Source organism: Trachypithecus francoisi, unplaced genomic scaffold (assembly GCF_009764315.1).
Source record: "Trachypithecus francoisi isolate TF-2019V2 unplaced genomic scaffold, Tfra_2.0 Lachesis_group5, whole genome shotgun sequence".
NCBI classification, from domain to species: Eukaryota; Metazoa; Chordata; class Mammalia; order Primates; family Cercopithecidae; genus Trachypithecus; species Trachypithecus francoisi.
The window spans coordinates 73,588,093-73,608,972 of record NW_022681470.1 but is presented as its reverse complement, the minus strand read 5'-3'; the positions used below and the strand labels follow the sequence as shown (position 1 = coordinate 73,608,972).

Below are 20,880 nucleotides of genomic sequence, written 5' to 3'. Positions count from 1 at the left end.
TTCAGACTTTTATTTTATTTTGTAAGCATAGATTGTCCTTTTTCCTTTGGATTTGCAAAAATTATACTTCCTTTAATCAGCTGAAATATACTTAAGGATATCAATCAAGCAAACGTGTCAAACCTTTTGTGCCATATCCGTCTCCCCATGCTCCCTGACCAAAAAAGGAGAGTTTTTCCTTCCCCTTTTTTCCTTCTCTTTATTTCACAGAGAAGCAAAAGGAAAAAGTTAGGGTTGCAGGAAGGATAAACACACACACACACACGCACACACATACGCACACACAACTATCAATATAGAAGAAATAAATTGCAGGATCAGCTTTAAAAATGAAATTTTATTTTTTTTGCTTAATTAAACCCTAAAGAAATGTGTGAAATGTTGTTATGGCTGGAACATTGTTAATTGTAAATCACAGGGACAAAGGGGGCCCGGTACAACTTTAAAGTTTCCGTGCACGTAAATGTCGATAGCGTGCCTTCTCCATCATCAGCACTAAATTCACATTGATGCCTCTTTTCTTCTCCGTATTGATCCTTCCATGAGAACGTAGATTTGTATCTGTTAATTAATGCGTCCTGAAACAGCGTTTGTATTAATCAGGCAGATAAGAAAAATTGGATGCCTGCACCCCCCTGACAACCGTAAAAGTGCTGGCCCTGATAAAATCGTGGATGGACCTCAATAAAAAAGTTCCTCCTTCCACTCAATAAACTAATCATCCTGCTTTTAATTATTCGGCAGAAAGATGTGTGGAGATTGGAGAATGTGTAAATCTATTTACTAACAGCAGTGTCTGGGAGGGAGAATAGGGCTGTCACAGGAAGGTGCTGCGGGCTACACACTCTGTCCATCTGCTGCTGCAGAAAAACTGCGGCTTGGGAGTGTGAAAAGGAACAAGAAAACTAAGGCAAATTGAAAAGACCCATTCATTTTTGCTCATAACTTTCCAGATGATTTTTTCTTTTAATTTACACAAGAAATTTTTACTTAGTATGTTTTCTTGAGGTCGATATTTGGATTTGCATTGCACCTTTTTTCCTTGGAGGGGGATAGAAAAAAGAGCAATGTGGTTTTCTGTTTGTTTGTTGTGAATATAACGTTGCTGAAATTAAAAGCATCTGGAGCCTAACCTATTTAGGTTAAATAATTAGTTTTCTCTGTTGAATCGCTGTTTAAAATGTTATCAGCTTTTATATCTCTAAGAGGATATTTATTAATTTAACCCCAAACGCAATGAGAAAAACAGAGTAAGAAAAAGACTTACACAGCCAGTCCAAAATAAATCCTGTCAAATAACATGTAAGCACCATGATAAACAAAAAGAAATGCATTTTTATATATACCTTAAAGACTCCCTTAAGAAAAGCTTGACTCATCCCTTTCGATGATTTTATTAAGCACTTATAATTAGTGGTACCAAATGGCAAACCACTATTTTTCACCAATAGGTCAGGAAATCGTTTCCTTTTCTTTACTGTGCTGTAGTTTCTAATATCATATGGGATATGCACAATTTGATATGAATGAAAAGGACAGCAACAGTGACCATAAGCAGTAGCCTAAAAAGGTTGTTCACCAGTGGCTATTTATGATTTGGGTAATAATGTCTAGAAAGGGAGTAAAAATAGATTTCTTTTTTTTTTTTTTTTTTTTTGTTGAGACGGAGTCTCGCTCTGTCATCCAGGCTGGAGTGCAGTGGCCGGATCTCAGCTCACTGCAAGCTCCGCCTCCCGGGTTTACGCCATTCTCCTGCCTCAGCCTCCCGAGTAGCTGGGACTACAGGCGCCCGCCACCTCGCCCGGCTAGTTTTTGTATTTTTAGTAGAGACGGGGTTTCACCGTGTTAGCCAGGATGGTCTCTATCTCCTGACCTCGTGATCCGCCCGTCTCGGCCTCCCAAAGTGCTGGGATTACAAAAAATAGATTTCTTAAATTGCATTATTAAAAGCGGCCCTTCCTTTCTGTAGAATTACTGGTGGCAGGAGCTTAAATGATGGTACCACTGTCCTCAGAAGCCATGAGGTGGGTAGTTACCCTTAGAAGTCTTAGGCAGACACTTGGAAATAAAAGTGAAGTTTTAAGAAACATTTCTTTTTTAGGACTTGGGAAAAGCTTCTGATCATCAGATACCCACGTTAGAATACAGATCTAGTTCCTCTGATATATAAATATATGTCTTCACTCCTAAGTAGGCTTAATTGTACTGCTTCCTCTTTCGCTATTGAACAGCATTTTCTTTTTAATTTTTTTGCGTATGTTTTCTCAAGCTCAGAGGAACTTTAAATATGCATGTATGAATGCATCCCAGATTTGCAGAAAAGAATTGATCACATAGGTAATTCAGATAAAAATAATATATATTAATCATACAGCAACACTTACTGAATTACAGATTATAACCTAATGTTTAGGTAGGTGATATTTTATATTTCCCAAATACAAAATTTAAGATACAAGTTAATTTCTCTTGCTCAAGGTGAAAGAGCCAGTAGCTGAGTGGAGCCAGTATTTACATTCAGAATCTGACTCCTTTGCACCAAACCCTGTTACCTTTATTTATATTTAACTTTTTAAATAACTGGATCTTAATAACAATCGTGAATGGGGCTTTTCTATTTGGTGAGGAGGCCAGGCTGCTAAGTATTCCACTTTCTTTTATACCAATTATCACTAATTTTAAAAGAAATTCATGTTAAATATCAGTGAGGGGAAATAGCCAATTAAGAAGGCTCACCTAGTTGTAACTCATCATCCATTGTGCTTGTAACTATTAATATTATACAGAAATGTTTCCAAGTTGTGCTGAGCTCTATGGCCTAAATTGTTTGTTTACCTTTTATTTTTAGCTGCTGCTTCTCCTTCTTCTTCTTCTTTTTTTTTTTTTTTTTTACTTTTATGTTGTTTTCCAATAGTAGTTTTTAGAGATGAGATAGTTGAAAATCTGACTTCTTATAAGAGGTTCCTAAAGACTTCAACCAGAAATCAAGTATATTTAAAGATTACATGGTATTTTCTTCTTGAATGAAAGCAAACAACATCTCTATAATATTCCCCTAAGCTGTGTCTATAAAACTTATAGAAAATACCCACAAATTGAAGAAAGTGGTTTGTAACTTTCACTTTGCTGTTCTCAAAGTGATCCAGGGGAAATTTTAAGAGCTTCTAATCAAAGCTCAGCATAATTTTGAGCACTGATGCAGAAGCCAGCTACCATATGAAACTAATGTTGCATTATGAAATGATGGCTTTAAAGTAACTTGATCTGCCCATCTTTCCATGCAGGCTTCTCCACGCTGTCCCTGGCGGACCAGATGAGCCTTCTGCAGAGTGCTTGGATGGAAATTTTGATCCTTGGTGTCGTATACCGATCTCTTTCGTTTGAGGATGAACTTGTCTATGCAGACGATTATATAATGGACGAAGACCAGTCCAAATTAGCAGGCCTTCTTGATCTAAATAATGCTATCCTGCAGCTGGTAAAGAAATACAAGAGCATGAAGCTGGAGAAAGAAGAATTTGTCACCCTCAAAGCTATAGCTCTTGCTAATTCAGGTTGGCATACTGACATAGTCATTGTTACATTTTTTAATATGTCAGTTTTACCACTCTCCTAAACTTCTTTAGGGATTTGCAAGATCTAGTTTGTAAGTTTTGTATGAGTCAGCACAATTGTAATCAGTATAGCTTTCTAGTGAAAAGTTAGAAATAAGAAACATTTACTTAAAGGGAATTAATTTCATTTGACTTGCTTATTGAATGCTTTGAAACTTTTATCAACTAATACATTTACTAATTTGGATTGCAGCAAAGCAAAAGCTCTTGGGAATAGCATAAATGGACACTCCTGGGACAAAATTAGTTCCGTTGTCTTTTATGCATAAGTTAAAACAAGGGAATTGTTGAAACACACAAACCATTTTTCCCTCAAAAATGCAAATTGTGCAATTGGGAAAATATATTTAGTGTTGCTTTGAGTTTTGGTTATCAAACAACACTGTTTTCTTACATTCTGGAGTTCTTTAGAAGTCAAATTCTGTCTATGCAGTAAGGGTTAAGAATTATGGGAATAACTGTTCTTTACATTTGAACCGAAACGTGCTAAACCAGAGAGCAACTTCTAATGAGTAAAAATCGTTGGTGCTTTGTTGTTTTTCCCTTTGTGCCTCTCTTAATGCTTTATTATGGTCTTAAGTCTCTTTTAGCATTTGCATAAAGTTCAGGATAGATCCCTCGTTAATGACGTGCCGATCATTAGATACCTGTGTGTCAATAACATGCTCTGATGCTATGTACCATTGACAGTCACACCGTGCCCCTCCATCTGCTTTTGTTTTGACCCTATCTTTGAACTTTATCTTGGTTGCCGGCCAGTAGTTTTCCCTTTAATTACAAGAAGGAAACTGTCAATAAAATCTGTTAAATGGGATGCAATGAGTGGCTTGAATGGGCGGACGGCTATTTGTTCAAATTCTGCAGCATTCAAGGTATTGACAGTTTGTTTTCTGGGGCCATATGTGACGATCAATCTCAGGCTGGGCTCAGCCGCGCTGAAAAATGAAAAACCAGATTGCTTTTGCTTACTTGTGGATGACGACTTTGTGATTTGGCGCGGTCCTAGTGAGATGAGACCTTCTGCCCAAATTGCCCCCATGAGAGCCAGGGACGCGTGACTGTTTTTAGAAATAATTTTTAATTGATTTTGTAATTAACAGTTCATCTACAATATTGATGCATGAATCCTTGGACTGATAGGAGGGAAATTGTTTTCAACAATGAAGTTGTACTTTCCTATTTGTCTTCATAATGGAGTGTAGCATTTCACAGTTTTAATTGTGAATATAACCCTCTTCCTCACGACACCGTGTGCCTCTCTTCTTCTACTCTCCTGTGAAATTATAAAATATGATTTCTTATGACAAACGACGTTGTGATTATGAACCCTGAAGAATCCCCTGCCCTTCCTCTCCAGAAGATCAAAGTGAGAGATGGGGTAGAAATTTTCTGAGGATTTATTGGTTTGTATGGACTTCACATTATACCATCTCTCATAATTAGATGAAATATTTTACAACAGTGGTTTTGGGAAAAAATTTTATTTGGCAATCATGAAACAATTCTAATTTAAAACATTTACTTGGTTAATTGTTTTTAAAATATACTAAGCCTGTGCTATATCTTTTATGTTTCAAATTGCTTTTTAAAATTATTAACTAACCATAAATGCTGAGCAATGCTAAAATTTTATCAACAAAATTGCTAAAATTATATAATTTTAGATATTGGATGTATACTTTATAACTAAGTATTATAATTTAGAGTACCTGAATTAGTAGCAGTCTTTCTGTCTCTGTTGCTTAGAAGTATAAACATTAATATTTCTGATAAATAAATGTCCTAATCCACATATTCTACTTCTGGGAGAGGAAGTGACTACCTCATAGCAGTGACTGATGATTAGAAAGTATTTAAAGAATTAGTTAATTTATTTTTCACGTCTAAAGTCAGAAATGGTCAATAAGCTCCCCTTTCTTCTCTTATCATGGTAGTTGAGTACCATTGCTTCTTCTAAAAAAAAGTCTCTGTCCCAAAATATTCTTGCAGGGGATTCCATCTTTCATTTAGTCACTCAATACCAAGAAAGATCAATTGAATCAGAGTCCGTATTAAAGAATAACTGATTAAGTACTCTAAGGACTATTTTACTCTCTAAATTGTGCCACCTCTGCTGTGTTGTGTAACTATGGCCTTTTCTTCACCCACCTAACCTGCAAGCCCCATCATTTTAGTTTGTGGTAAACAACTCAGAAAGTCGGTTTCTTTGATACTGTTAATATGATGTTGTTTTATTCCATTTTTGACTGTTATTTGGAGCACAGCAATGAAGTTGTAGATCCAGGATGGAGTGTAGACTCAAACTTGCTTCAATCCAACGTAGGTTTCTTAAACTGCCCATGCACATATCAGTATAAAAATATTTTAATACTTTAGACACCTTAAAGGGCTTCTATTTTTGTTGTTGTTGTTGTTGTTGTTGTTGTTGTTGTTTCTGTGTGTGTGTGTGTGTGTGTGTGTGGGTGCATGTGCGCGCACACGTGCATGTGTGTTTAGGAATTCCAGATTAACATAAGTAACTTTTTGTGCAAAAATGAAAATCTATTTCAGTGTAATTTAAGTAGATATCTTAGCTTTTCCTGCATGGATGTAGGTGTTAGCAACCATTGTCTTGTTTATTTAAATTTTAGCTTATTTTAAACATCGGTCTTTATTCAATAACTATAAATGTTGTGCTTGTGCTTGGAAAACAGGCTTCCTGATGATGTCTACCATATTTTTTGTAGCTTTGTTTCTGTCATAAGTGAATTCAGGAATACTTATAACACCAGAACATCACTGGAAACTCTATCTTCATCTGTATGGCCAAAACAACAATATGTTATCAACTGTTATAATTCTACAGTTTTCACATTCAAATCTTTGAAAACCCTAAATAATAGTTTCAATTACTTTTGAAGATAAGAAACTTACAGTCTCGTTTAAGCTATACATTATCTTATTTTTGAGTATTAACAATCTCTTGAGTAATTATTGCATCCCTGATATATCTATGTGCAATTGAATTTTAAAAGAAAACTCTAGGTCACAATTTTAATATTGTAATTCTTAGGCCCCAGTTTTTTCATGTATGTAACAAGAGGTTTGACTAATATCAAATTCTTTCCAACTCTGGAATTCTATGATTCTGTAATTAATTTCATCTCTGTGTTAGAAAATATAGTAAAATATTTCTGTAAGCACCTCAGTAAGATTATATGATGGGATTTATTTGTCTTCGTTGGATCTTTTGATTCTTTTTTTTTTGAAGCGGAGTCTCGCTCTGTCGCCCGGACTGGAGTGCAGTGGCCGGATCTCAGCTCACTGCAAGCTCCGCCTCCCGGGTTTACGCCATTCTCCTGCCTCAGCCTCCCGAGTAGCTGGGACTACAGGCGCCCGCCACCTCGCCCGGCTAGTTTTTGTATTTTTAGTAGAGACGGGGTTTCACTGTGTTAGCCAGGATGGTCTCGATCTCCTGACCTCGTGATCCGCCCGTCTCTGCCTCCCAAAGTGCTGGGATTACAGGCTTGAGCCACCGCGCCCGGCCACTTTTGATTCTTATGTTAAGAATTTGTTTGAAATTATATACTGTAAGATGAAAAGCAGTTTAAGCTAATGAATCACTTTAGTCTGACCGTTCTCTGTTGCTCAAGTCATAAGCCCTTCAGTCCCTAAATCTGCCACTCACATCCCAGTCTTTGGTCACCCCTGCCCCGCCCCGGTCTGAAGCCAGGTGAGCCTAATCCATTCAAGAATAAACATATTTCAAGTCGAGTTTTCTTTTTAACTTCTACATGTTATTTCCAGAATAATAGCACCTATTGATATCAACCTACAAGTAATGATTTGGTTATCAATTTAAAATCATAAATAGCTAGAATGACCTCATGACAGCATTCTGTTGTTCTTAAGGACAATTGGTTATGTATGCAGTGTTGTATAATTTCAAGGTATAGAAAGTTTATGATTGCTGTAGGATACTGGAATGGGCACTATATTTAATTAGGGTATCTGGACCCTCATATAGGTTTGGCTTAGTGTGTTTTCATTACCACTCCATTAGGGGAGCCTTTTTAGATATGGTTTTCCTAGTAGCCCCCCGATTAAATAGTAATACCTTCTGTTTAGGATATATATACACACACACATATATATACATATGTATACACACATCCATGCATATATATATATATATCATATTATATTATATATACACATTTTACCTAAAAAGAGGAATGTTTTCTACTCTCAAATTACAAATTTCACCTCCTTTGAAAATATGTTGCTTAAATACATAACTGTTTTCTCATCTGTAAAAGAAGGCAGGTGAATTAAATAATGTCTAATATACCTTAAATGGCCTAAAAATTTTAGATTTATTACTTTTAAGTAAAGGTGGCCAGTTTGGTTTCATACATGTATATATATATAGGTGCATATGTGTGTGAATGTTGTGTGTGTGGGGGGGGCGTATGTGTGTAAAGTAAAATTAGGCCTTAGTCAATTTTACAAAATTGTGGCTAAATTAGTTGATTTGATATTCTGGAGATAGTTTTAGCTGCTGGTCAAGAGATTATCCTTTTTCAGAATCTTTCTGTAGACATTTCATTTTTTAAGCTTCTTCTAGGAAATCTTATTTGATTTCCACAACATACCTGTGCAGTAGGCATGTCCAATATCATTTTACAGGTATGTGAAGAAAGCTGAAAATCATGCATGGCTATTATGAGGCAGAAGGTGGGACCTTCCGTCCTTTGCTATCAACAAGCTATTTCTATTCCACAAATAATTATATACATATTTTTAAAAGGATTAATGCAGAAGACTTTACCCATTATAATTTCACATCTGGGAGCCCAAGTTAGTAGTTTTAATTTGAGAATGTCATGCCCACTTCCTTTATCTTGCCATCTTCTAGGAGTTAGAAGACTATAAAACTACCCAAGAAAGTGACAAACAAAATTGGACATGAAATGCTTACTAAGAAATTGGAACGTTTTATGAGAAATGAATATGTGTAAGCTTTGTGTGGCAGGTAGAACTTTGTTCCTGATTTTTACCCAGAACAAACCATAAGTAATACTATCAGGTAAATAAGAAATCAAAATTATAACCTTCCATCTCCTAGTTTACTTTTCATTGGTTTTTACTCAAGTCTGCCTTCACTGAATTATTTTAATTCTATTTAGAATAATATATTTTGGAAGTGGGCTTTTTAAATTTAATACAACCCTTAAATTTTAAACATATTACAGTATTGTAACTTTTAGGTAAAAACATAAAAGCTGACTCTTAAATGTTTCTTTTCATGTTCAGTGATCACTGCGTCTTGGCATGGTATCAGAAATATTTGCTGCAAATAGCTTTGGCCTTCCAAAGATATTTACCTGAGTAAATACCTGGGTAATATGTGCTTATTATCTGGGCAATAAGCACATAAAATACTCTGCAGTTGCTTATTTCCAGGAAATGATTATAACATAACATTGTTTTCATCTGTATATTTTAAGATAATGAGCTCCGTTACAAAAAGTCATTAGCATGGTGCAGATCATCTATGATGTTGTGAAATGTTGAACTCTTCACCAACCAAATTGATATCAACATTCACTTACCTAGTATACTGAAATTGTCCTTATGACTTTTGGCAAAATGAGTTAGAACCCCCCTGGAAAAGTATAAGATATGGAGAGAGAGACAGAAGGCCTTAAGTAATTACAGAAAAATAGAAAAGATCTAGCAGGTAAATCCCATTATGCAAGGTAAACATAACAATTTAAACATTAATTTGGGACTTGTAAGGAGCCTGAAGAAAAGAAACTACAATCACGACCACGGAGGTTTTCTGTGGTTCAACATTTTATATAAATAGAGTCAGAGTGATTTGTGTGGCTGGTGTAAATGTCAAAGAAAGTTAGCTTTTTAGCCACAGCAAGAAATGAGGAAAACAGGCCTTCTAAAAAAACTAAAAGTATCTTAATGGAGAGCTCTGAAATGGAAAGTTCTATTTATTGTCACCATGGTTAAGCAGAAAAATCAGAATTATTATTACTATTTTCAATATTAAAATCATAAGGTTTCTGGGTTGGAAGAAACCTAAACATTTTTTTTTTTTTTGATTCAGCTCCCTACTTAATATGTGAAAGGCTTCCTTGATATTTCTGCCATCTGTTTCTATAGCCGCCATAGAAATCTGCTTGATTCGTTACTTTCTAGAAGAGACCATTCCATCAGAAATTTCTCTCTCTTTCTTGTTATCTATATCATTTTAATGCAAAAGAAAACACACAAAAATATAGACCTTAATGAGTGTATGAGTTTCTTAGGCTGCATTGACAAATGACCATAACTTGATGGCTTTAAATGACACATATTTATTCTCTTACAGTTCTGGATGTCAAATGTCGATCAGTTTCACTAGGTGTAAGACAATGTGTGGACAGGGTTTCACTCCCTCTGGAGACGCTAGGGAAGAATCCGTTTCCATGGCCTTTCCCAGCTCCTAGGGCTGAATTCCTTGGCTCAGGGCACCCTCCTCAGTCTTTAAAGCCAGGAGTAGCATTTTGCTTCAGTGGTAACATTGCCTTCTTCTTCCTTTGCTTCCAAGGACACTGTTTTCATTGAGTGCCCACCTGAATAATCTAGGATAATCTCCCGTATCAAGATCCTTAACTTAATCACATCTACAAAGTTCATTTTGCCATAGGAGGTACATTCACAGGTACTAGAGATTAGGACCTGAATATCTTCAGGGCCATTTTTCAGACTACCACAATGAGTACATGAGCAAGATCAAAAATAAAACTTGTGATGTAACCCCTGAAAGCCCTTCAAGTGTCTCGTTTCTATCTCAGTCCCTTCCCTTCCCACAAAAGTAATCACTATCCTATCCTAAGTTTTATAGTCATCACTTCCTTTTATTATAGCTTTTTAAAAATAAATGTGTATACTTAGCTACTACAATTTAGTCTTGCTCATTTACCCATAAAAAAAAGGATGAATTTTTAAGTCAGTACTCCAAAGTTCCTCCTTCATTTTATTTTTCCTACAATTTATTAGTTAAAGATGCCAGGGCATTTGACCTACAGGGTTTTCCACTGTCTGGATTTTGAAGATTGCATAGTCTTGGAGAAGTTCATCATGTTTTTTCTGCCCGTTGCATTTTGTGCAAATTGGCAACTGGATCTGGAGACTTAATCAGACTCAGGTTATATCCCTGTGGCACCTACAAGTTATGTAGTGTTCATTGCAAGATACATAATGTTTGTTTCTCTTTTTGTGATGTTAGCAACTGTTGACATTCATTACCTAAATGTATTAATCACTGGGGGTTGAAAAATAGTGATTTGTAATTTTGTCATTTTTATTTTCTTTTTTCATTCAGTAGGTGGGATATGTATAAAGCAATGCTTTCTCTTATCTCTTATTTGGTTACCAGCGATACAATTTGTTTAGGAAAAGTAGTGTAAGTGCTTTCTTATTTCTCTTTCTTTACCAGCTTTCAGAGTAAATAATTGGTGTCCTATTGAAAAAATATTATAAACACAAGTATTCAGACATATTTAATGGATTTCAATCAGTCTCAATTATAATCCTTTTTGAAGTTAAAATTGTCCCATTTTTGTCAGTGGGAACCTCTTTGGGTTGGCTTCTGAAATCTTTTTGAATACCTAGTAGTTCTAGATGATATCCTTTCTATTTGGTGTGACAAAATATTCTATGTTAATTTTAAATATTTTCTGGTTGAAGCCTAGAATCAGATTACAACCTGGGCACTTGAGATGCCTTCCAGGGTTGGCCGTTCTTCCTAGGCCAACATCATCTGTCTACATAAGTACAGATCTGGGGATGCAGAGACACATAGACCTCATTGTGTGTGTGTATATGTGTGTGTGTGAATTTATGTATATTTTGGGAATACCCTGTCACCCAGTTTTTCTGTAAATGTCCCTGAGTTTTTAGTTTTGCCATGCAGTTGCTCTGGTTTTTGTTGTTGTTGTTGTTGTTGTTGTTGTTGTTGTTTTTATGTGAACATTTGGAGAGGCTAAAAAAATTCTACTATCTCTGTTAATTTAGAGTCAATTTCAAATGGTAATCAACCAGTGTTCCTCAGTACCCTAGTCAATTGCTACCCAAAGAACCACTGTTAGGTGCCATATATATTGCATATGGAAATTTAAGGATACAAATTCTGTTTTAGAAAATAGACCTTTTCCCACTTCTCTATTCTGTCCATCACATTCTGTTTCATTCATTCAATGATTGGAGAGAGTCCCATTCACCCTTCCCTTACTACTCATCTTTATGTAGGCAGTTTACAAACATCAAAGAAAATCAAGTCCTGCATTTCACAGAAAAGTTTTACACTGACTGTTGGTTTATGTTATATATTAGGCTCAAATCTGAATATACTGTGCCTGTATCTAATATTCAATTCCATATTCAAAATGAGATTTGGCACCCTTGAGAAAGTATTGCCAAGAATGGTCTAAAAGTCCTGAAGAGAGTTCCCAAGTGGGACTTAGGTATTTTGGATTAACTATGTCTGTGCACACAATGATTAATATTTTCTGTCATAGAGAAGGGAAATATTTTATTCTAGAGAAGATATAAAAATAAAATCTTCTTTTTCAATGGCTCTAAGTCTTATTAAATTTGCAGCTGTAAGGATGATGATATTTAGCTATCTTCCCAAAGTAAATGATCTGAACTAGACACATTTTGTTAGGATCTCTTTCACAGAGTAAAATATTGGAAGTTATGATAAAGTTCTGTTTTATTATTAGGTGTTAGACTTAATATATAGGTAATAGTATGTGTGTTATATACATTCTGATTATCTTTTGAAATATTGATTATTTTGGAATAGTATTTGTTTGTCTTATTGCCTAATTCAGTAGTTCTCAATCTTGGCTTGGCCATAGAACTACCTAGACTTTTAGCAACACTGATATCCTAGTTCTGTTAACTGACTTAATAGATCTAGACTTGGGCCCAGTATCCAAGATTTTTAAGAACTCACCCATTGTTTTTAATATGTAGCCTTGTCCTGTCTAATTAGTTTATAAACTTATGATATCCATTAAGTTTAGCTGGTTCCCATTAGCACAAATACTGGAACTATTTCCTTTAAAGCACAGTTAAAAAGAAACCAGCACGAACAATGAAAATGAAATAATTATATACATTAATGCCAGTTCTATTGAGCCTGGCGTCAACGTGTAAATTTAACCAAAAGAACAAAACAGAGATTAAAACCACAGATCCAGAACTTGAACTAGGATCCCTAATGGAGATTAATATTTTCTTCAGCAGTCTGCCAGCTGAATCATTGTCTAATTAAATAGTTCAGATTTAGTGAGTTTGCATTTTAAGTGTTAGCAGATCCAGAACGGGTAAAGCTAAAATGAGTTAGAATCTTTTCTGTAAATGGGAAGTTAAATTATCATAGTAATTTGATTAAATCATTTTAAAATCTCTCATGCTAAATCACATCCTTTAAAGAATAGTTTGAAGTCTTAATTGCTGTTTGTGAGCATATCTCTCTGCTATTTGTTCTTGCCTCATTTCCCATGACATCCTATAATGTATCTCCTGCTGGGCAAGAGTAGTGGGAAAGGCAAGACTTTGGGTAGGGCTGAGGTAACTGTGTAGCTGACTTCAAGAATTTAAAGATATGCCATGTCGAAAAAGGAAATTTATCCTGTATTGTTCTAGTAGTTAGAAACAGGACCAAATGATAGAATTTGGAGACAGATTTAGGAAAACTTAAAGAATAAATTAATAATAATTAGTTTTGCCTTTTATCAAGGAGAATACTCTACATACTTTTCATATGACTGGCAATGTCTTCATTAGGAATGTTGTAAAGAATGGCTGATGAAGATGGGAGTTTGAACAGGGTGTGTTTAGAGGACAATTCATCTCATTTTTTAAGGGAGTGCACATTTAGTGTTCTATATTCTAGCAGCATTATTAATTTGAAGAATCTTGAATTTAAACCTGAGTCTCACACATATTACCAGTGCCACCTGGCTTCTAGGGTTTGGGGAGGTAAAATGAGGCCACATTCACCTAAAATAGGTGCTTAATAAATGGTAAATGTATTATTTTTATTCTGGTGTGTTTTTGGTCTAGTTGGAAAATAGTTATTTCAAGTTTGTTTTGTCACTGCAGAGTGTAATTCCCATTTTCTCCTTCCATCTTTTACTCTGTTTTCATGTAGAGAGCTAATTATTAGACCCAGCATAAGTTGAGAAAATCCAATTCGTCTCTGTTCCCTTATGCACAAGGTCCTTATTACAGTCTTTTGTATACCTAGAGACTCACCATGGTATTTCCCCATACCTCCCGTTTTTCCTTCGGGTAGCACTTAAGTGCAAAAATAGAGAGAGAAAGAGTATCAGAGCATGTTGCCATCATCTCTATGAATGTTTTTCTGTCCCTAACATTACCAACCCTTAGATAACTTTAGAAATTATGTGTGTTTGTTTCTAAGAGACAGCACCATAGGAGGTGGATGAGATTGCCATGCTGAGAGGAACCAGACTGGAGAGAAGCTGGGTAGAAATAATCCACAGGGAAAGGCCAGGCGTATGTTGGGGAGTGACTTGAATCCCGCTCCAGGGCACACTGTCAACACTATTTCCCACTTTGGAAAAATTCCTTGTTTTTGCTCTGCCAGGCAGAAATTGAGTCTTGAGCAGTAAATACTTACAAGCAATTTTATTCCAGATTATTCAAATTTTTTTAAAGAGATGTCGTTAAACTACCTAATGTTAATAGTGATCAGTTCACCAGTGATGTGGTGGAATGATTGAAAATGACAATGTAAATAAAAAAAAAAAAAGCTAAACAAAATACGAATAAATTTCAAAACATGCTACTGGTTATATCTATCTTTTAATTATTTTGCCATATTTCTTTTTTATTATATGTTTAGCCACTTGCTTTTAAATTGCATTCCCTCTCTCTTTTTGTTCATGTGATCTATGTTTGAATTGTATGAAAGATTAGGCTAACTACATATATCTTAGAGCTCAGTATTCTCAGAGAACTGGAATTATTAAACATGAAGAATCCCCCAAAGACTCCATTATGTGTAATTAACAGATAAACTGTCATCAGAATCAATAAAACGTGCTAAATGATTCAAACTTGTATATAATTAAGTGTCTGCTTTAGAGCTGGAGCTGTAACTTTTATTTTTTCCCCACATCTCACATTTCTCACAAGAATAATTTGGCAACCTTGTTAACCCTTTCCTTGCTTGATGGAATTAGATGTTCAAATTATTCATTTAAGGGTAAAGTTCACCTTTACAAATGTGAAAAATATTTCAGAACTCAGTGATCTGAAGACACCATTTGTTTTTCATCAGGGAAGTAGACTATGTAAGGACGTTTTAATGAACTGATACTACAACATTAAACATCCTAAAAGGATAAATACTGTATTGTGATTTCTGTACAGTGCTAGATTCAGTGTATTCACATGGAGTTCTTAGGAACTTAGTCATCAATTTTTATCCCCTCTTTGGGAAATATTGGCTTTTTCAGGCAAGATCGGAATTTTAAACAACCTTCCCCTACACAACACTAAGATAATACTTTTAATAGATGGCCTTCCGTGGTTGGTTGTTGGGTGTATGAATATATACCTGGATGAGACAATGAATAAAATAGTCAAGACTGTAATCTGTTAAAAGAAAGCCTTCTCTTGCTCAGCCTGAGGAGGAAAAATACACATTTTAAATCGTAGATCTTTTCTAATAATTCCCATCTTCTAAGCTAGTATTAGACATTATGTAGGGAAATTTAGAAAGAAATAGAGACTGAAGAAATGTGAGACTCTGAACAAATCACAGTTGCAAGCTTAGAGAAGTTCAAAAATAATTAATTTAATAACTAATTTTGTAACTCTAGTCTACATAGGTTTGTTATTATTAATGTAATTACTTATATCTTTTGCTTCATTGCACAGACTCCATGCACATAGAAGATGTTGAAGCCGTTCAGAAGCTTCAGGATGTCTTACATGAGGCGCTGCAGGATTATGAAGCTGGCCAGCACATGGAAGACCCTCGTCGAGCTGGCAAGATGCTGATGACACTGCCGCTCCTGAGGCAGACCTCTACCAAGGCCGTGCAGCATTTCTACAACATCAAACTAGAAGGCAAAGTCCCCATGCACAAACTTTTTTTGGAAATGCTGGAGGCCAAGGTCTGACTAAAAGCTCCCTGGGCCTTCCCATCCTTCATGTTGAAAAAGGGAAAATAAACCCAAGAGTGACATCGAAGAAACTTAGAGTTTAGTTAACAACATCAAAAATCAACAGACTGCACTGACAATTTAGCAGCAAGACTATGAAGCAGCTTTCAGATTCCTCCATAGCTTCCTGATGAGTTTCTTTCTACTTTCTCCACTATCTTCTTTCCTCTTCCTTCCCACATTTCTCTTCCTCTTTATTTTTTCTCCCTTCCTTCTTTCCCCCTCCCTTATTTCTTTGCTTCTCTCATTCCTAGTTCCCATTCTCCTTTATTTTCTTCCCATCTGCCTGCCTGCCTTCTTTCTTTCCTTTGCTACTCTTGTTCCTCTCTTTACTCATCTTCCTCCTGTTTTCTAAATTTTAAATAGCTTTAGTTGTAAAAAAAAAAAAAAAAAAAATCCTTCCTTCCGCCTCTCCTTTCTCTTTCTTCCCTTTTTTCCTTTTTCCCTTTCCCCTTTCCTTTCCTTCTGATCTTCTTTCCATCTTTCTTTTTCTTCCTTCTGCTGCTGAACTTTTAAAAGAGGTCTCTAACTGAAAAGAGATGGAAGCCAGCCCTGCCAAAGGATGGAGATCCATAATATGGATGCCAGTGAACTTATTGTGAACCATACCGTCCCCAGTGACTAAGGAATCAAAGAGAGAGAACCAACGTACCTAAAAGTACAGTGCAACATATACGAATTGACTGAGTGCAGTATTAGATTTCATGGGAGCAGCCTCTAATTAGACAACTTAAGCAACGTTGCATCGGCTGCTTCTTATCATTGCTTTTCCATCTAGATCAGTTACAGCCATTTGATTCCTTAATTGTTTTTTCAAGTCTTCCAGGTATTTGTTAGTTTAGCTACTATGTAACTTTTTCAGGGAATAGTTTAAGCTTTATTCATTCATGCAATACTAAAGAGAAATAAGAATACTGCAATTTTGTGCTGGCTTTGAACAATTATGAACAATAATGAAGGACAAATGAATCCTGAAGGAAGATTTTTAAAAATGTTTTGTTTCTTCTTACAAATGGAGATTTTTTTGTACCAGCTTTACCACTTTTCAGCCATTTATTAATATGGGAATTTAACTTACTCAAGCAATAGTTGAAGGGAAGGTGCATATTATCACGGATGCAATTTATGTTGTGTGCCAGTCTGGTCCCAAACATCAGTTTCTTAACATGAGCTCCAGTTTACCTAAATGTTCACTGACACAAAGGATTAGATTACACCTACAGTGACTCTGAGTAGTCACACATATAAACACTGCACATGAGATATAGATCCGTAGAATTATCAGGAGTGCACCTCTCTACTTGGGAGGTACAGTTGCCATATGATTTCTAGCTGCCACGGTGGTTAGGAATGTGATACTGCCTGTTTGCAAAGTTACAGACCTTGTCTCAGAAGGAGCTGTGAGCCAATATTCATTTAAGAGGCAATAAGGCAAATGCCAGAATTAAAAACAAAATCATCAAAGACGGAAAACGCCTGACCAAATTCTAAAACCTAATCCATATAAGTTTATTCATTTAGAAATGTTCGTTTAAATTAATCTGCAGTTTTTACCAAGAGCTAAGCCAATATATGTGCTTTTCAACCAGTATTGTCACAGCATGAAAGTCAGTCAGGTTCCAGACTGTTAAGAGGTGTAATCTAATGAAGAAATCAATTAGATGCCCCAAAATCTACAGTCGCTGAATAACCAATAAATAGTAACCTCCATCAAATGCTATACCAATGGACCAGTGTTAGTAGCTGCTCCCTGTACTATGTGAACAGTCTTATTCTATGTACACAGATGTAATTAAAATTGTAATCCTAACAAACAAAAGAAATGTAGTTCAGCTTTTCAATGTTTCATGTTTGCTGTGCTTTTCTGAATTTTATGTTGCATTCAAAGACTGTTGTCTTGTTCTTGTGGTGTTTGGATTCTTGTGGTGTGTGCTTTTAGACACAGGGTAGAATTAGAGACAATATTGGATGTACAATTCCTCAGGAGACTACAGTAGTATATTCTTTTCCTTACCAGTAATAAGGTTCTTCCTAATAATTAATTAAGAGATTGAAACTCCAAACAAGTATTCATTATGAACAGATACACATCAAAATCATAATAATATTTTCAAAACAAGGAATAATTTCTCTAATGGTTTATTATAGAATACCAATGTATAGCTTAGAAATAAAACTTTGAATATTTCAAGAATATAGATAAGTCTAATTTTTAAATGCTGTATATATGGCTTTTGCTCAATCATCTCTCAGATGTTGTTATTAACTCGCTCTGTGTTGTTGCAAAACTTTTTGGTGCAGATTCGTTTCCAAAACTATTGCTACTTTGTGTGCTTTAAACAAAATACCTTGGGTTGATGAAACATCAACCCAGTGCTAGGAATACTGTGTATCTATCATTAGCTATATGGGACTATATTGTAGATTGTGGTTTCTCAGTAGAGAAGTGACTGTAGTGTGATTCTAGATAAATCATCATTAGCAATTCATTCAGATGGTCAATAACTTGAAATTTATAGCTGTGATAGGAGTTCAGAAATTGGCACATCCCTTTAAAAATAACAACAGAAAATACAACTCCTGGGAAAAAAGGTGCTGATTCTATAAGATTATTTATATATGTAAATGTTTAAAAAGATTATTTTCCAGAAAGTTTGTGCAGGGTTTAAGTTGCTACTATTCAACTACACTATATATAAATAAAATATATACAATATATACATTGTTTTCACTGTATCACATTGAAGTACTTGGGCTTCAGAAGTAAGAGCCAACCAACTGAAAACCTGAGATGGAGATATGTTCAAAGAACGAGATACGATTTTTTAGTTTTCAGTTTAACTCGCAGCATTACAAAAGAGTAAGTATCTCACAAATAGGAAATAGAACTAAAATGTAGATTTAAAAAGAACTGCACGGGCTTTAGGGTAATTGCTCATCTTAAACCTCACTAGAGGGAAGTCTTTTCAAGTTTCAAGCAAGACCATTTACTTAATGTGAAGTTTTGGAAAGTTATAAAGGTGTATGTTTTAGCCATATGATTTTAATTTTAATTTTGCTTCTTTTAGGTTTGTTCTTATTTAAAGCAATATGATTGTGTGACTCCTTGTAGTTACACTTGTCTTTCAATCACATCAGATTGTTGTATTTATTCCACTATTTTGCATTTAAATGATAACATAAAAGATATAAAAAATTTAAAACTGCTATTTTTCTTATAGAAGAGAAAATGGGTGTTGGTGATTGTATTTTAATTATTTAAGCGTCTCTGTTTACCTGCCTAGGAAAACATTTTATGGCAGTCTTATGTGCAAAGATCGTAAAAGGACAAAAAATTTAAACTGCTTCTAATAATCCAGGAGTTGCATTATAGCCAGTAGTAAAAATAATAATAATAATAATAAAACCATGTCTATAGCTGTAGATGGGCTCCACATCTGTAAAGCAATCAATTGTATATTTTTGTGATGTGTACCATACTGTGTGCTCCAGCAAATGTCCATTTGTGTAAATGTATTTATTTTATATTGTATATATTGTTAAATGCAAAAGGAGATATGATTCTGTAACTCCAATCAGTTCAGATGTGTAACTCAAATTATTATGCCTTTCAGGATGATGGTAGAGCAATATTAAACAAGCTTCCACTTTTGACTGCTCTTTTGTATTGTGTTTCTTTTTTTTCCCCACTAAAGAACCAAATCGACAAACACTGCCCTTTGTTGCTTCCATTCAACGAGTATCTCTGAGTACCTGTTCCCTAAAAATAAAGTCAGAGTTTAAATGAGTGCTATATAAAGTCTTGTCAGAATGAATTCTAGGGTGCCAAGAGACATTTTGCATATTTAAGAGTATGCAAAGTGTCTCATGGCACATTAGAATTTATTCTGACAAGCCTTTATATAGCTCTTATTTAATCTTAAAGCATCTCCACATCATCCTGCATTACTCAAAATCATCGCCTCTATGTCAATGTCATAACAGAAAACTCTCCCCCTATTTTAAGATCATATTAAAACCTGCTAGAGATACCCATTATTTCCCTCTATCAACAATTAAATCATGCGCTTGCTCTGAGCTCATCGGCAAGCTGCAGGCTGTGTGGAGCAGCAGTGGAGTTGCTGACCAGATTTCCTGAATGGGAAGTCAACAAGCAGAGCTTAGAGATTCGTGTGAATTAGGAGGGGGAGCTGTCTTCGAATTCGAGAGGGTTAAACAGCCCTGCTGACAGGAAATGGCCTCCTCTTGCCTTTTACACTCAGAGAGGTTATAGCCTTGCTGCTCAGGGTCAAGTTGTAGCTTCCACTGGACCCTCCTGGAGCCATCACCAAAGTGCTAATATGTGCTTTCTTGGCTTCTCTGCCTATCTTGAGGGTATTTTGTCATTGTGTTTGCCCACCGTATTTCTCACCTTTCAGAGGTGGTTGGTTCTCTAGAGAAACAAGCTGATGACACAAAGGCCACTAAACTGAATTGCTTTAGGGGCACGGGATTACCTAAATGACTAAGATGCACTAGCAAACAAGATAGCTCAGTATTGTCTTTTTTTAATATTTTAATGTCCTTTGAGTGGCAACAGTTCAACATACAATCTGACGTTTGACTTTTGATTTTTTTTTTTTTTTTTTGAGACGGAGTCTTGCTCTGTCGCCCAGGCTGGAGTGCAGTGGCCGGATCTCAGCTCACTGCAAGCTCCGCCTCCCGGGTTCACGCTATTCTCCTGCCTCAGCCTCCGGAGTAGCTGGGACTACAGGCGCCCGCCACCTCGCCCGGCTAGTTTTTTTTTTGTATTTTTTAGTAGAGATGGGGTTTCACCGTGTTAGCCAGGATGGTCTCAATCTCCTGACCTCGTGATCCGCCCGTCTCGGCCTCCCAAAGTGCTGGGATTACAGGCTTGAGCCACCGCGCCCGGCCTACTTTTGATATTTTTTAAGTGCTTGGATGGGACTGAAACAATGCAAGATACAAACCTAAAAGGAAAAATGGTATCTGTAATCTTCCAACGAGGTCCTCATTGT

General features: G+C 35.7%; 1 protein-coding gene across 8 annotated transcripts in view; it reads left to right on the top strand.

Annotated features, from left to right (window-relative positions):
- ESRRG (estrogen related receptor gamma) overlaps positions 1-19,521 on the top strand; it is a 657,690-nt gene extending 638,169 nt beyond the window's left edge. For all 8 annotated transcript variants that reach the window (XM_033200760.1, XM_033200764.1, XM_033200761.1 and 5 more), the window contains 2 exons: positions 3,285-3,554; positions 15,576-19,521. In XM_033200760.1, coding sequence (XP_033056651.1) covers positions 3,285-3,554; positions 15,576-15,820 — 515 coding nt within the window. In that variant the 3' untranslated portion in view covers positions 15,821-19,521. The remainder of the gene's footprint in view (positions 1-3,284; positions 3,555-15,575) is intronic.
- The last annotated feature ends 1,359 nt before the right edge of the window (positions 19,522-20,880 follow it).